The sequence below is a fragment of the Hyperolius riggenbachi genome, chromosome 11 (genome assembly GCF_040937935.1).
Source record: "Hyperolius riggenbachi isolate aHypRig1 chromosome 11, aHypRig1.pri, whole genome shotgun sequence".
In the NCBI taxonomy this organism is placed as follows: Eukaryota; Metazoa; Chordata; class Amphibia; order Anura; family Hyperoliidae; genus Hyperolius; species Hyperolius riggenbachi.
In genome coordinates this window covers 64,969,375-64,986,174 of record NC_090656.1, presented here as the reverse complement: position 1 = coordinate 64,986,174, position 16,800 = coordinate 64,969,375, and the positions used below count along the sequence as shown (strand labels likewise).

The 16,800-nt window shown below is 44.3% G+C and overlaps 1 protein-coding gene and 1 pseudogene across 1 annotated transcript; both read right to left on the bottom strand.

Moving 5' to 3' along the window:
• Positions 1 to 8,739, bottom strand: part of LOC137537812 (NEDD4-binding protein 1-like) — a 38,277-nt pseudogene extending 29,538 nt beyond the window's left edge.
• Positions 8,740 to 12,517: 3,778 nt separating this feature from the next.
• Positions 12,518 to 13,792, bottom strand: LOC137537810 (NEDD4-binding protein 1-like). Its single transcript, XM_068259770.1, has one exon. It carries the CDS (start codon positions 13,790 to 13,792, stop codon positions 12,518 to 12,520), a length of 1,275 nt encoding a protein of 424 aa, XP_068115871.1.
• Between the last annotated feature and the right edge of the window lie 3,008 nt (positions 13,793 to 16,800).

Sequence of the window (16,800 nt, the reverse complement as noted above, 5' to 3'; positions counted from 1 at the left end):
CACTGCACGGTGGTGGGGCGTGGTAAAAATTCTGTACCGCCTTGGTGTGAAAGGGCCCTGAGATGTAGACATATGGGGTGGTACCAGTTAGGTACAGCTCAGGGGATAAGGTTGGCGATAGGTACACACATGAATAGGTCTGGGATTATAAACTTCTTTGCACTGGTAAGGGAAAGGAGGGGGGGGGGGGGGGGGGAACAAGGCAATAGGAACACAGGATCCTTCCTCCATAAGCCGCCTCCTCCTCTCCTGACAGCCGGTTACTGGCCCTGATAGGAAATGAAATTCTCACGCTGAGGATGACTTGTCTGGCGGGTTTTCCCTGCTGAGGCAACCTTTTTCCCCACACTTTCCTCTGTCCCACGGCTAAAGCACAAAAGCTTCCTGTATGGCGGTGACTCTGCTCAAACAAACTTCCTCCTATCTGGTCTGGGATTTCCGAACTGCGCACATAATCTTTAATGATAGATCAGCGAATCTGCTGGTTACACCTGTCTCCATTCCTGGCCTCCTGACACTAAACCTGCCTAGCAGGACTTGACTAGCAGGGGAACTGTAGTCAAAATAACATCATGAATACAATTGCTTATTTTTTTTACAATATTCATTTATAATTTATGTAATCAGTATTTGCCCATTGTAAAATCTTTCCTCTCCCTGATTTAAAGAAAACCTGAACTGAAAATTAAAAGTCAAAATAAGCATACACAAGTCATACTTAGCTCCTGTGTAGACTACTCCTCAATCTCTTTCTCCTCTCCTGCGTCCTGTTTGTCCACTGTGATCAATGGAATTCTCCGTCCTCCATTTTGAAAATTACACCATAACAGCTTTCTGGTCAGCACACAGTTAAACTGTAACATCGCCCACTTGAGCCATAGGGAAACATGGACATATCAGTTCTCCTCTCAGCTGTAACTGACAGCAACTGATATATTTCAGTTCTGACAAAATGTTGTCAGAACTGGAAGGGATCATTTTCAGAAGAAAATGGTGAGCTTCTGAGAGGAACTGATGGCAAGTTAACTATGTAATGTTCATTTGAAGTTACCTCATGTGTTTATTTTAAATAATTTTACTCAGTACAGGTTCTCTTTAAGGTACACCTGATACATGTACGGATTCTGCAGCCTGAGCGACTGTCAGATTCAATCATTTCTGGCTGAAACCGGTCGAATGCGTCGGTCAGACATGCTGGAAAGATTGTGGTCAAAAGTGCTTGATTGCATGCCCACTGGTAATAACGTTCGATAACGCAATGACCAAGGAACGCCCCGCCTGCCTGGGCACCTGTGTAGCACCAGGCGCGTGTAGTCACACAAGCAACCACATCAGTGCGATGGCAAACAAGTAGGTGATTGGGATGAAGTTCAATTCTTGGTCACGGCTAGAGGTAGGAGCCTGAGCCTTGGCTATACCTCTCTCACCTGCCCAAAAGGAGATGGGGAAACAAATGCAGTCCACAAAAGATGGAGGAAGAAAATCAGCGTAGTCCAAATAACCGGATGCGAGGGAGTTTTTAAACTGGGCACACTGGCCGCATCAAAAAAAAAAGGATAGCTGGGTCTCTACCTGGATTTTGCAATTTTAGCAGTGGCTTTATTAGCACCATAGTAGCAGAAAACACACAATGTTTCGGCCACAAGGCCTTTTTCAAGTTCCCACTGGCCACATCACCAGCATTCCGTTTTCAATAGTTTTTTATTGAAATTTTTTTAAAACAAACAAATGAACAAATAACAAGCCAGGTATGGCATAACATAACCATACAGAAATACAGAAATACGTTGGAATACAATGTACATAGCAGGGGCGTCGCTAGCCCTGTTTTAGGGGGGCACGTGCCCCCAATCTTTCCTGGGGTGCCACGGATCTCCCGGCCGCCGCTGCCCCCTCTGTCAGCGGCTCCCTCCAGCCGCCGCCGCCGCGTCTCAGACCTCAGGATCAGGCGGCGAGCCGGCGACCAATCGTGCGGGCGCTAGGACCCAGCGCCCGCACTGATATGCGGAAGTGACATCACTTCCGCATATCGAGCGGGTGCGTCCAGCGCCCGCTCGTACATCTGGTCGGGTCGCCGCTGATCCTGAGGTCTGCTGAGAGGTAGGGGGGGGGGAGCGGCGGCGGCTAGAGAGGGGGCCTCCCTGTCACTCACTCACTCACTCACTAAAGGGGCTCCCTGGCACGCACTCACTCCCTAAAGGGGCTCCCTGGCACTCACTCACTCCCTAAAGGGGCTCCCTGGCACTCACTCACTCCCTAAAGGGCCTCCCTGGCACTCACTCACTCCCTAAAGGGGCCTCCCTGTCACTCACTCACTCCCTAAAGGGGCTCCCTGGCACTCACTCACTCCCTAAAGGGGCTCCCTGGCACTCACTCACTCCCTAAAGGGGGCTCCCTGGCACTCACTCACTCCCTAAAGGGGCTCCCTGGCACTCACTCACTCCCTAAAGGGGCTCCCTGTCACTCACTCACTCCCTAAAGGGGCTCCCTGTCACTCACTCACTCCCTAAAGGGGCTCCCTGTCACTCACTCACTCCCTAAAGGGGCTACCTGTCACTCACTCACTCCCTAAAGGGGCTACCTGTCACTCACTCACTCCCTAAAGGGGCTCCCTGTCACTCACTCACTCCCTAAAGGGGCTCCCTGTCACTCACTCACTCCCTAAAGGGGCTCCCTGTCACTCACTCACTCCCTAAAGGGGCTCCCTGTCACTCACTCACTCCCTAAAGGGGCTCCCTGGCACTCACTCACTCCCTAAAGGGGCTCCCCTGGCACTCATTCACTCCCTAAAGGGGCTCCCCTGGCACTCACTCCCTAAAGGGGCTCCCCTGGCACTCACTCACTCCCTAAAGGGGCTCCCCTGGCACTCACTCACTCCCTAAAGGGGCTCCCCTGGCACTCACTCACTGCCTAAAGGGGCTCCCTGTCACTCACTCACTGCCTAAAGGGGCTCCCTGTCACTCACTCACTGCCTAAAGGGGCTCCCTGTCACTCACTCACTGCCTAAAGGGGCTTCCTGTCACTCACTCACTGCCTAAAGGGGCTTCCTGTCACTCACTCACTGCCTAAAGGGGCTTCCTGTCACTCACTCACTGCCTAAAGGGGCTCCCTGGCACTCACTCACTGCCTAAAGGGGCTTCCTGGCACTCACTCACTGCCTAAAGGGGGCTTCCTGGCACTCACTCACTGCCTAAAGGGGCTTCCTGGCACTCACTCACTGCCTAAAGGTGCTCCCTGTCACTCACTATCGGGGTCCCTGTCACTCACTACCTAACTGGAGGCGCCTGTCACTCACTAGCTAACCTGGGGGTCCCTGTCACTCACTACCTAACTTGGGGGGGCTACCATATTAAGGGGGCATTCTGCCTATTTATGTGAAATGCTGTCTATTTATGTGCCTCATGACTGCTGAATGTGTCTTGTTGGGAGCCTTATGATTTGTTGGGGGCCTCATGATTGCTGAATTTGTCTTGTTGGGGGCCTCATGATTTGTTGGGGGCCTCATGATTGCTGAATTTGTCTTGTTGGGGGCCTCATGATTGCTGAATTTGTCTTGTTGGGGGCCTCATGATTTGTTGGAGGCCTCATGATTGCTGAATTTGTCTTGTTGGGGGCCTCCTGATTTGTTGGGGGCCTCATGATTGCTGAATATGTCTTGTTGGGGGTCACATGATTGCTAACTGCGAGACTATGGGAAAAGCTGAATCCTTATCATATGAGACAATAGCATTAAACCTACTTTTTTAGCGTTTTAAAACAGAAAATAAAACTGGGAGGTTCTAAAAAATTGAATACATTTTTCAGGAGTAGGATGGATGAAATTGTTTATCTTCACAGTTTATTTTCAACTTGGATTTTCCATAATGTTCATGTATGAGTTAAAACGTTTGTACAGTATTTAGTTTAAATTGCTGTTGCCACTTTGCGATAGATACCGGTAAGTGACTTTTGGGTTGCAGTTTGGGCACTCGGCCTCCAAAAGGTTCGCCACCACTGTCCTAATCTGATGTCCCACCATTGCTAGGTTCATGTAAATTTGTCTCCACCCGTTACCACACCTATATTCTGGTCCATGGCCCACCCATTTTTTGGTGCGGCGCGATAAGCACGCCACACAACGTGATCGTCATATTTTTGGCACGCTAGCTGCAGTGTGCTGAATTCTGCTGCCTACAGTATGTACAGTATACGCTGTTCTCTAGTGCTTGCACTGTGTGCTGATTTACCTCCAGTGTGTACAGTGTAAGGTGTTACTCTGTGCCTTTATTGATTGTAAACCAGCTGTATTGTATGCTGATCCCTGCTACTTTCAGTATGTACAGTATTAGCTGTAAAGCCTGGTACACACATACAATTTTGATTAGCCAATTTTAGCTCTGTTCATAAAATTCATTGTCTGTTGGCCCACTTACTGCACGGGGGTGGGAAATTGGGGGTCAGTGATTGACCAATCAAAATTGTATGTGCGTATACATCTTTGATCTATGCCTATACTGATTGTAAATGATCGAAATAAAGGACAGGGGGCTCCGTCCAATATTTCGATGGGCAGGCCCGTTATCCGTAGCTTACACCGCTGCTAAGTTCATGTACATTTGGCCCCACCCATGGTCACGCCCACTCACCGCATGGCCACGCCCATTTTTTGCCGTGTACCTCCCCTCCTGGTGCCCACAGCTGCCACTGATCTCCAGGGACCCTAGAAACGCCCCTGGTACATACAATTGTATATCTTACATTCCAGATCATATCAGTGATACATCACAAAGCCTTATGAACTGTTATTCTTATAATTGGTACATTAGAAGATAGATTAATATTTTTATTGTTGTTATCTTAACAGCAACGTTAGATGAGTAAAAACCAGCATGGAGGGAGTGTATGTGGTAATCTGAGTATCGGAATTTAACTGTTGGTAGTATGTAAGGTATAATAGGTATAATAGGTATAATAGGTATAATAGGACCTTGTAATTACCTTACTTCTATGTATTGAATGTGTACCTATACATATATAGTTATATGCGTCATCTTTATTTGGTAAGAGCTTATCTTATAAGTGCAAGATGATTGTGGCTCTAGACGCATCTCAGACTTTGTGTAGTTAATGCCATAAAACTTGTTTGAATAGTAAAGGCTGTATAAATTATAGTTGCCAAGAATCTATATCTGGACATAATTAGGTAGAAATAAGAGAAGTATAAGAACACTATAAGTTATGGTTGAACTGTAGGACCACTGAAGTGGATTATGGCAGGCATAGTTTAAACAATAAACATGGCATTAAAGGGAAATTAGTGTGTTTAAGTTCCTCTCAACCTGGGAAATGGGGGTTTTGGGCCTCCCTACAGAGATCCCAGGGAGTGGAACTAATGTGTTCCATATGCCAAATTTTCCTCTTAGCATCCTGCCTGCATCTCAGCTAAGTTTTAACCTGTTCTTTGTTTAGTAAACTACAAAGATTTCGAGTGTGGATTGTAAAGTGGGTATTAACAGTGAATGACCAACTATTTAGTTGGTAAGCTATTATTATTATAACTGATCTAATGCATTAAAATACATTTTAATTATCCCAGAAGAATTTCAGGTATATTCAGAAATATGTATGCAGATAAACATGTTATCTAGGTAGACAATTGCCAGAGTGTACAGTACTAGGTTGAGCCAATCTGATCTGATCCAGGTGAGGCGGGATGGAAGTTTGTCTGTCTGTCTCTTTGAATGTGAGAGGATCTCTGTGTTTGACACTTCAGAATTCCAGAACTTTTGAGTTTTTATAGACCGTAGGCCAGAGGCTTACCTTCCTCAGGAAAGCTTGTAAGGTACCACATCTGATCGACCATACCTTTTCTGTTAAAAGGTTAGTTTCTACTTTTTTAAGAACATCTTTAAGTGTTGGTACATAGATTGTTTTCCAGTTACAGGCTATTTGGTTCCGAACTACTATAAAGATGTGGTCTATAATTAATCTCTCCTGAGGTGGTAAGTCCCTGGTGCCCAGGTGTAATAAGGCCATACCAGGTGGAATCGATTGTAGTGACGTTGGTAGTTGCTTGAGAAAGTCTTCAATTTCTGACCACAGTTTTTTAAGTCTCGGACATTCCCACATGATATGTTCAATGGTACCCGTCAGTTTGCATTTTCTCCAGCATAAAGGAGGTGCTTTGCTATCGAATTTAGATATTCTTTCAGGGGTTAAATACCAATGCCATATTGTTTTGATCAGTCCCTCATGGTGAGCTACACAGTGAGAGGATTTTTTAAAGGATCTAACAGTCAGCTCCCATTCCTCTGTGTCAATCTCTGTATTCAAAAATTGTTGCCATCTAATTAATTGCCACTTGGGTATTTCTTCCTTCATATCTATTAAGGATTTATATAGTAAAGATGTGCCTTTGAGGTGGTTTCCTTCTGGCTGTATAATTTTATTTATTTGGGGGGTAATGGTAATTGGATTATATGGATGTTTAGTTAGGAATCTATGTATTTTGTCATAAGTAGGTTTGTCAGATATTGGGATGGCGTGGGTTGATAGTAAGTATTCGAAGGGTCTAAGGGATCTAGTTCCGGAATCTTCCAACAGGTCCCCTATATTTTTGATTCCATGATCAATCCAATTTTCTATGTTAATATTCCTGACTACCGTGTATAGGACGTTTAGAGGTGTGTAAAGTTCTATAGCCAACGTGTCTTTGTTACATATCTTAATAGCCTCTTTCCATATCTTAATAGTATTGGCTGTAACCGGGTTGTATATATTCTGTCTAATTCCCCATGTTAGCCTAGACTTTAGAAATAGTTTATAAGATTTATAGGGTAATTGATCTTCTTCTATTAATACCCATTGTTTAGTATAATCTTCAGTCCATATTGACCTGGATTGGTCCAAAACTGTTACTTTATAATATAGTTCTATATTAGGTGTGCTCAGGCCTAGGCTAGATGTATGTGCTGTTAAAATTTTGTTGGAGAACCTAGCTTTTTTGTTCATCATGACAAATTGGTTGAGTAATTTCTGAATGGTGTTAAAGAAAGTCTGGGGGACTCTTATCGGAAGATTCCGGAACAAATAAAGGAGTTGGGGCAATACCATCATTTTAAAAGCTGCTATTCTACCTGACCAGGAATATTCTAACTTTGATAGGGCATCTAATTTGATTTTGATTTTGGATAGCCAAGGATTGTAATTTTCTTTGTATAACTGGTTTATGGTGGGGGTAAGTTGGATTCCTAAATATTTAATTGTTTTATCACTCCAAGTATATTGGCAAGAGTTTTGAAGGGTTTCTTTCGGTTTTTTTGGCACATAGCAAGGGAGTATGACTGTCTTTTCGTTTAGTCTATAATATGAAATTTGGGAAAATATATCTAATTATTTAGTTAAATTGGGTAATGATATTAATGGTTTTTGTAAATAGAGAATTATGTCGTCTGCATAAAGACCTAACTTAGTATATGTCCGTCCTAATTGAATACCGTGGATTTGTGTGTTTCTGATTTTCTGGGCAAGGGGTTCCAAAGTAAAATTGAAAATTAATGGGGATAGTGGGCATCCCTGACGGGTACCATTCCTAATATCAAATGAGGTGGAAAGAGAACCAGACGTTAGAACTTTAGCAGATGGTTGTGTATATAAAGCGAGGATAGCACTGTGAAGGAAACTGGGGATACCGAATTTGGTCAATACTTTAGATAGGTATATCCAATTAACTCTGTCAAACGCCTTCTCCGCGTCAAGTGAGACGAGGAGGGTAGGCGTCTGACAGAGTCTAAGTTCATGTAAAATAGCAAGAACTTTCCTTGTCCCATCACATGTGGATCTGCCTTTGGTAAATCCCACCTGATCTGGGTGAATAAGTTGGGGCATCAGAGGGGATAGTCTGTTAGCTATAACTCGGGCATATATTTTGATATCGGTGTTTAGGAGTGAAATTGGCCTGTAACTGCTGGGGTCTACTGGGTCTTTATCTTCTTTAGGGATGGTTGAAATGAATGCTGTTAATGACTCTTTGGGGAAAGTACCTAGGGAAGCTGCCTCATTAAACATATCTGTGAGTGGTTTTGATAATATACTTACGAATTTCTTATAATAATCATTGATGTAGCCATCTGGGCCGGGTGCTTTATCTCTTTTTAGGGTATTTATGGCTCTCTCTATTTCTTGTTGATAGAAGGGGACTGAAAGGGACTTCTGCTCAAACTCTGATAATGAAGGGAGATCTACTGATTCTAAATAATTGTCTATTTCCAGGGGAGTTGGGATATGGGTATCTGGGTTGTTTGCTAAATTATATAGGTTTTCGTAGTATGCAGCAAGTGCATCTACTATATCTCTAGGGTGATGAACTACTGTATTTGTTTTGGGGTGTTTTATTTTGATAATTCTCTGGTATATCCTTTTCCCTTTGATTTTCCTCGCCATTGATTTCCCTGCCTTGTTTCCCTCACAGTACCAGTTCTCCTTCAAAATGGTTTGCCATTTATCGTACTGATAGTACATAAGCTCCGCCAGTTCTTGTCTTGTCTCTTCCAATTTCTGAATAAGGTTTTTCTTATTATTACTAAATATTTCCTTTTCCAAACCTTTAATTTTTTTAAGCAGATTATCAGTTTTCTCTTTAATTCTTCTTTTCAGCACAGCACCTTGTTTCATCAGCACACCCCTCATATATGCCTTATGGGCATTCCATAGTATTGTTCTGGATATTCCTTCAGTGTCATTGAGCTCAAAGTATTCCATCAAGTCTCTTTTTATAGCAGGGAGTGAATGTTCCGAGTTCAGTATGAATTTGTTTAGTTTCCAATTATGCGGATGTGGAATTGAATTTACTAGCTGAAATTTAACAATTAGAGGTGAATGATCAGACCATATTCTAGGGCCTATTTCGACCTCTGAGATCAGTGGTAGGGAGAACCTGTCATTAAGACAATGATCTATCCTCGTGAATGATTGGTAGATTGGTGAATAAGTGTATTGTTTTTCATTGGGATGGATACATCTCCACGTATCAAATAACTCATATTTAATCAAAGATGTCTGTAGTATTGAGTGGGGTTTTCTAATTTGGGAGGTACAATCAACTTTAGGGTCAACTATAGAGTTCAAGTCTCCTACTTTGAATAATTTGCCTTTAGATTGGTCAGTGATTTTTTTAAGTTTTTTGTTTATAAAATTTATTTGGTGTGTATTAGGGGCATATATATTAGCGAATGTGTATTCTTGCAAATTAATAGTACCGGAGATAATCACCAATCTACCATCCTCACTACAAGTTGTCTCCCCCACCACCAATCCCAGAGTGTCTTTAATAGCGATAAAAACACCTGCTTTTTTCTTTTTAGAGAGAGTTGAGTGGAATATTTGAGAGAATTGGTTAAGTTTAAATTTTCCTGCTGAGCATTTATTTAAATGTGTTTCTTGTATGCAGACAATATCCGCGTTTTGTTCCTTGATTAGTTTTTGTAGGAGATATCTTTTCCTATATGAATTGAGACCTCTCACATTCAAAGACAGTATTTTACATTCCTGAGACATTTTCAAATGTAAGTTTGCTTAATAACAGATAACGAGATAATTCAATAGAATCCTCACCTAGACCAGATCTAGACTCACGAGTTCTGTGTAAAGTGTTGTTCCGGCAATCACATATCTCCAATTTGTCCTGAAAAAAGAAGTAGGAAGAAGAAAGCTCCTGGGATATATCAGATGACCTTAAAAATAAGTCTATGTATGAACCTGTGGATACAAAAGGTTGGGTTAACAGGAAAATAACAACAAAACCAAGAACATTAAAAGCGGTATTAGTGACAATCATATTGTCACTTTTGCCAAAACTAAATCTAAAATAACACTAGTCCAGATCAAGTGGTCTGGTGAGCACTGTCCACTAAATGGACCGGATCGAAACAGTTCTCCTAGGGAAAAGAGAGTTTGTACCCTAAGGAAAAAAGTTCTTTGGGGGTATAAAGTCTGTGGCCAAATACCCAGCTTAAGAAGAAGAGGTAGCTCCTGCGGGATCATTTTCATCCACCTGTGTTAGTGGTGGAGTAGTGTCCATCTGTGGTGATGAACTCTTTTTAGATGATGGTTGTTGTTGTCTCAGTGATGAGAGTTGCTTTGAAAGAGTAACCTGGTAAATAGGTTTGTCCTTCTTTGGATCCCTTGGTATGAAGATCGGGATTCTCCATTTGGCCAGGAGGTCATGGGCTTCTTTTGGACTTTTGGCAACATAAGTAGTTCCGTTATCTGTGATCAGGAGCTTTGTTGGGAATCCCCAAGAGTAGGGGATTTTCTTGTGTCTCAAGGTGGTGGTCACTTGAGAATATTGCCTTCTGGCCCGAAGTGTTTCTTGTGATAGGTCTTGGTAGAGAGCCAGGTCTTGATATGGTTGGGGAAGTTTCTTCCCTCCTCTAGTGGCGGATAGCAACATCTCCTTTGAGTGGAAAAAATGGATACGGGTGATGACATCCCTCGGCAGATGTTTGGGGAGATGGGCGGGTTTAGGCAGCCGGTGGGCTCTGTCAATGATCAAGTCGTTCTCCGTCAGGTCTGGGTAGGTGGTTTTAAAGAGACTCCGTAACAAAAATTGCATCCTGTTTTTTATCATCCTACAAGTTCCAAAAGCTATTCTAATGTGTTCTGGCTTACTGCAGCACTTTGTACTATCACAGTCTCTGTAATAAATCAACTTACCTCTCTCTTGTCAGACTTGTCAGGCCTGTGTCTGGAAGGCTGCCAAGTTCTTCAGTGTTGTGGTTCTGCTATGAACTCCCCCTTCCAGGCCCCTCTATGCACACTGCCTGTGTGTATTTAGATTAGAGCAGCTTCTCTCTTCTCTCTTATCTTTTACAAGCTGGATAAATCGTCCTCTGAGCTGGCTGGGCTTTCACATAGTGAGGAATTACAGACAAGGGCAAAGCTGTTTGCAGGAAGAAAAGAGCAGCCTGAAACTTCAGTGCATGAGAGATGCAGGGGGAAAGAAACACACAAATGATCTCTTGAGATTCAAAAGGAAGGCTGTATACAGCCTGATTGTGTATGGATGTATTTTCTATGTGTGAACATACTGTACATCAACCTACTTCCTGTTTTGGTGGCCATTTTGTTTGTTTATAAACAAACTTTTTAAAACTGTTTTTAACCACTTTTAATGCGGCGGGGAGCGGCGAAATTGTGACAGAGGGTAATAGGAGATGTCCCCTAACGCACTGGTATGTTTACTTTTGTGTAATTTTAACAATACAGATTCTCTTTAAGAACATCCTGGACGTAATCTTTAAGATCGTCATTGCCCACCGATTCTGGAACCCCCCTGATCTTCACATTGTTCCTGCGGTTCCTGTCTTCATTGTCGGTGATTTTACCTTTCATCCACCTGTTCTGGTCTAAGAGTTCCTTATGAGCATCAAGCAGGTGGTTGTGAGCTATGGTCATCTCATCAATCCGTCTCTCCAGGTGGTGGATTCTGGCGTCAGTTTCTCCCGCGTATTGTGTTACATGTCCCGCCAGTGTGTGCAGATCATTCCTGACAGCCCCTATGTCATTCTGTATCACCCCTCTGAAGGAGAGCATAAATTCCTTGAGGAATTGTTGGGTTGTGGGTTGGTCTGTGGCAGGGAATGACTCTAGAGGGTCAGGGGCATTAGTGGCAGAGGAGGATTGTGGCACTGAAAATACGCGTTGGGGTACGCCTTGTACGCCTGCTGAATGCGCATGTCCGCCTCCTCTTGCGGCCGATTGTACGCCTTGCTGCGGGTGTTGTACGCATTGCCAGTCGTCATCCGATGCGGCCGTTTGTACGCGTTGCGGCGGGGGATGTACGCGTTGCCAGTCTGTTGATGCGTCTTTTTGTACGCGTGGGGCAGGGGAATGTACGCGTTCACCTACCCCGGCTCTCTGGTTCTCCTGGTCGGCCTGATGATGCACTGTGGGTCCCGGCTTCAGAGGGCTCCGCTCCCGCGATTTTTTCGCCGCTTGTTGCCGCTGGAAGTCCTCTTCATCACTGTCATCCTCATAGATGGCCTGATGTCCCCTGGCATATGGGGTCTGTAGAGGGGCAAATCTGTTCCTGTAAGCCTGCGGAGAAGGAGTGTGGAAGGAAGAGGTTTCCCTGTCTCCATAGCGGTGGCCATCTTGTCTTTCTGCATCATAGAAGTTAGACAGCTTTCTCAGGGCTGGGGAGCTGTAATTCCTCCCAGGCTTTGCTCTCCTGTACTGCCAGTCGTTCTCTGGATGTTCAGCCATCTTTTGGTGTAAGAATGGAGGCTCCTCAGTTTGCTTTTTGTAGCTTTTTAGGGTATTTAGGCAGAGAGCTCTGGTCTCACACAGCCATGCAGCTCAGCAGCCAGCCACGCCCCTCCATCACCAGCATTCCGAGGTATGCAAAGAGCTACCGCGACATTCGTTTTTGTAAATGTGGGCCATTTACTTTGTGATAGTGTTGGAGGAGCTGATGGGCATAAGAAAACTATACAGCGTTTTATGCATGCTAATACTGGCATGGAAACAAGGTGCGCACTTACCTCATTGCCACGTTACTCCCATCAATAATTATGTGCTTGAGGTCTTCTCTGCCGGGTTCGTTTCTCAGTTCAAGCTTGTAGGGAATTTTAATGGAGTTTAAAAACCTTTGAACCCCAGTTACAGGCAGTTCAGGGCATGCATGGTTCCAAAAAGGCAAACGCTTCTCTGCCGGTGGCTCAGGGCATGCCTGGCTGCCATATGCCGTTCGCTTCTCTGCACTTGACGACGGGACAGCTGGATACCTCGCAGTTGGTCTAAAGCATGCCTGGCTCCCAAACAGTGTACTTTTGCCAGCACTTGATGAGGGAAATACCGGATTGTTCTTATGGTTGGATGTGATGGGGATCTTCTCTATAAATATGACATCAGGTTGGTTTGAAGGTTGGGGGTTGCCAGAACCAAAAACACGTTTTGCGGTGGGTGGACTCGATGCACCTCTTGCTACAAAACTACAACTTTTTAACATATTTTTTTCAGAGTCCACTCTTTCAGAGGTACTTTCTTGGCTGGGGGTCTTCAAAGATAACTCTGGAAGAAGTCTCTTCTCAGAAGGGCCTAGGATCATGACTGGTGCCAAGTCCACTTCTGACTTAGGAGGAGCTACAGTTTTGGACATGCAACTGGCTTCTGAGTCACGACTCCCCTCAGGGGTGTCCTTCTGAGAGTTGGAGGAAACGGGTAAATGATCACTGCGTTTTTTAATTTCCTCAAAAAGCTTCATGGGTTCCTGTGTTTGTCCGAGGTTGACGATGACCTCCTCAACCAAATCCTGGTGATAACCCATAGACTCAAAAAAGTTCACCAGAATTTTGTACTCCATTTCCTTACTCATGGGTTCCTCCTCCAAGACGATGACCTCTGGTTCTTCCTTGCCACTTGAAATTAAGTCAATAATAGGGATGCTGGAACTGTTGGGACTCTTGGGGGTCATGCCGTCTGTTTGGATTTCCTCCAAGGAAAATGGCTTTTTCCTACATGCACTTTCCTTCTCCGAACCTCTCCTTTTACTTTTCAATCTCTCCTGTTGTTGGGTGCAGGAACTGGTAGGTTTTGAACTGTCACCAGGAAGTACAGAGTCTAGCAGACACATTAGTTCTGCTACTGGTGTGTGACAATTAGTCCTGTCCTCCGCTTCCTTAGAATGAGAACTAGCTTGAGCGTTAGCAGTGGTGACCTCAAAGTCACAGTCATCCTGTGCAGATGGGAATTGGTCATTCACGGTTAAATTTAAAAGTTCCTCCTTCAACGTGCTGGGCAGTGTTAATGTCATAATTGTATGTTAATCCAAGTTTCATAGATTTGCACCTAATAGATATAAGGTGACACTAGTGTTTAATAAGGCCAATGTAACACAGTTGATACAGATGAACAGAGTTACCCTTTAACATTGGCCTCAGATTCTTCTATTGCTGAAATGAGTAGTCAAGAGCAAGTACTGTGTGTGAATTTTATCTTTCAGGAATGTTCAACAGATATGCTGTGCCTGGCACTGAGTAGGATGTTTCCATTCTCACAAGCTGAAATCTTAAGAAGCATCCTTGAGAAATTGGACTACGTGCGAGAAACAACACCAGGTGTTAAGCTATGAGAAAACTCCACCCTGCCGTGCAATGAAGAAAAAACTCTCGGTGTCATGCATTTATGATTGGACGAGTAAAGCACATCATGACCACGTAATTTGTGGTATAAGAATCTGTGCACAGCGGAAGTGCGGGCAGAAGCCTTAACTGCCTGATTTTTACTAGGCTAACCAGGTTTCTCCATGTATACATGTGAAGCTTTTGAATAAAGCCATATTGCTTTCCTTTTCATCTCCTGACGTATTTTTGAAATCTTGGTGTAATGGTAAGAAAGTGACTTCCACATATGGTCCTTCGAAAAGCTGGAATCGATTTTGTTTGGCCTGGGGTGCATCGCTGAAAACTGGGGGTGGTGATCCCAGTCATCCCAACAAAATAAGTCCTGCAGGGTGAAAAATTCCCTGTAAACAGGGGCAAATTTTCAGAAGTGCTATACCCAGACGGGACAGAACTCGAATCCAAGAACCAGGATTTCAGGAGATGCTTTGAAGAGCAGAGGGCTTTACCTTTTTTGGTGTGTTTGTGTGTGAATGTGTGGCCGGCCACGGACTGAGAGGATTACATTGATTGTCAACACTGAGAGCTATCAAGGTGCATCAAAAAAGTTAGATATTTGATTTTATTCAAGTACTGCATGACAGTTCAGTTAGCTGGGGATACCTGTGATCTGTAAAAAAGCTGACAATTTTACCAAGTGTCAGTCGTGGTATCTGCGAGGTGGAATAGATCCTCAGTGACCGAATGAGGAGAAACAGCGGATACCATGTAATAGCCACAGGGCAAAAGTAATCCAGGGCTCATAGTGCAAGCCGAATTTAATCCAGGGCTACCAAAGCCGGGTTGGATTCAGGGCTTAAGTGCAAGCCGGATAACAGCCGTGGTTATCATCACTGATTTGCTAGGCTGGGTAGTAATTCTCGTAAAGCGCGCCCGAGTTACAGCGGCATTCAGTGAAGCGTACTATTCAGCAAGTCGGCCCCAGCACAGTATCGGTACACTGGGGGGCAGCGGCGGCTGAGTAGTTATATCATAGGAAACAGATCACAGGTGCCCCAGGATAGAATTGTCAGGCAGGATGGGGCAAAATGCAACTAAAGCTCAACTTCTCCGTGCAACAGATGATGAACTTCTCATGCATCGTAAAGACCCTCGCTTGACAGAGAAATGCGAGGTCTGGCATGAGATGTTCAAATTCCCGGGTCATTTGCACCCAAAACAATGCAGGGCATTGATAAAGGCTATAGAGGAGAGAAGTAAAGGGAAATTAACTTTGCAGAATAAATATAGTTTGCAATTGGCGAGAGAATGGCGAGATGAAGCTGACAAGCGTAAGAGGGAACTTTGCTCCTTTTATTTTGGGAGGAAAGCGAGTGATTTGGAGGGTTAATATGATCACAGTGTGACTGTGCAGGATGTTTAGAGCGAGAGCGAGAGTTAAAGTGAAAGTGGAGATGTGCCTAGAGCTGAGGCTGGAGAAGCACAAAGGCTGAGGCAGAGATTCCAATCCCCTCAGCAGGGTTCAGATCATAAGTCAGGACATCCAGCTCGCTCCTCAAGTACAGGAAACATCAGTGAGCCCACTAAGTCCAAATCTGTTAATAGACAAACTGAGGTGACAACATCTGATAGACAGTTGCGGGAACGAAAAACATCAGAAGCCCGAGGCAGAGCATCCTCAGCCTCGAACATCAAACAGGAGGTTGATCAGTTAGCTGTGACAACGGGAGATCTGAGAGTAAGTGCAAATAGTGAAGAACAGCCATCTCAGACCCCACCGAAATATACCAACATTTACCCACCGCTTCCACACCCTCAACTTCCTTCCTATACTCCAGGTGCCATCTTTATGCACCCGATGGCAGCCATGTCACAGCTCCCGGGTTCTGCCCTATTACCTTACCCATCTTCCACTGCATTGCGACAACCAGCAGTGACCATTTCAGTGCCTACTGAAAAGTGCAACCCTAAACCCGCAATGCAAATGCCTATGATAGAGCTCCCAAACGGAGCAGGGCAAACCATACATGTTTACAGACCCTGGACAGAGGATGACATGTTGAATGCAATTAAGACTATACCTAGCCCGAGAGAGGATGTGATTGAATGTGTTAAACAACTGACTGAGTTGAGGCGAAGTTTTAAGCTGACTGCCACTGAATGTGAGAGAGTTGTGAGAAGAGTCTGTGGTACTGGATGGGTTAACATCGAGGGTAATTGGAGTGCATGGGGGGCCTGGAGAACGTGTGACTGACCCGCCAGTGGAGTTGGACTGGGAGAGCACAACATTAGCCACCAGGTGGAATGAATTGATCCAACGAATGATAACATTTTATAAGATCACCCCAGATTTTACCAAGCTTTCTACGATTTCCCAGAAAGCAAACGAGACTGTGGATGATCTGGTTGCAAGGGTCATGGATGCTTTTGAAAAATACAGTGGGTTGCAAAAACCTGCAGTGCTTGATGGCACTACACCATGGGAACAACAGCTCAAAGCACAGATTGATAGGGCTTTAAAGGAAGAATTACAGTGGACAATCCATAAACATTTGATTACATGGCGTACGTGCAGTGTGACAGAGTTTTTGGAGTATGCCAGGCATGCGGAGAAAATTCTGATAGAAAAGAAGAAGCGGGGACAGAAGAGACATCCTGCTGCGGCAGCCTCCTATTCCTTGTCCACCTATAACCAGGGCAT

Coding starts and splice junctions, on each gene's coding strand:
- LOC137537810 (XM_068259770.1), bottom strand. CDS start 13,792: ATGACATTAACACTGCCCAGCACGTTGAAGGAGGAACTTTTAAATTTA.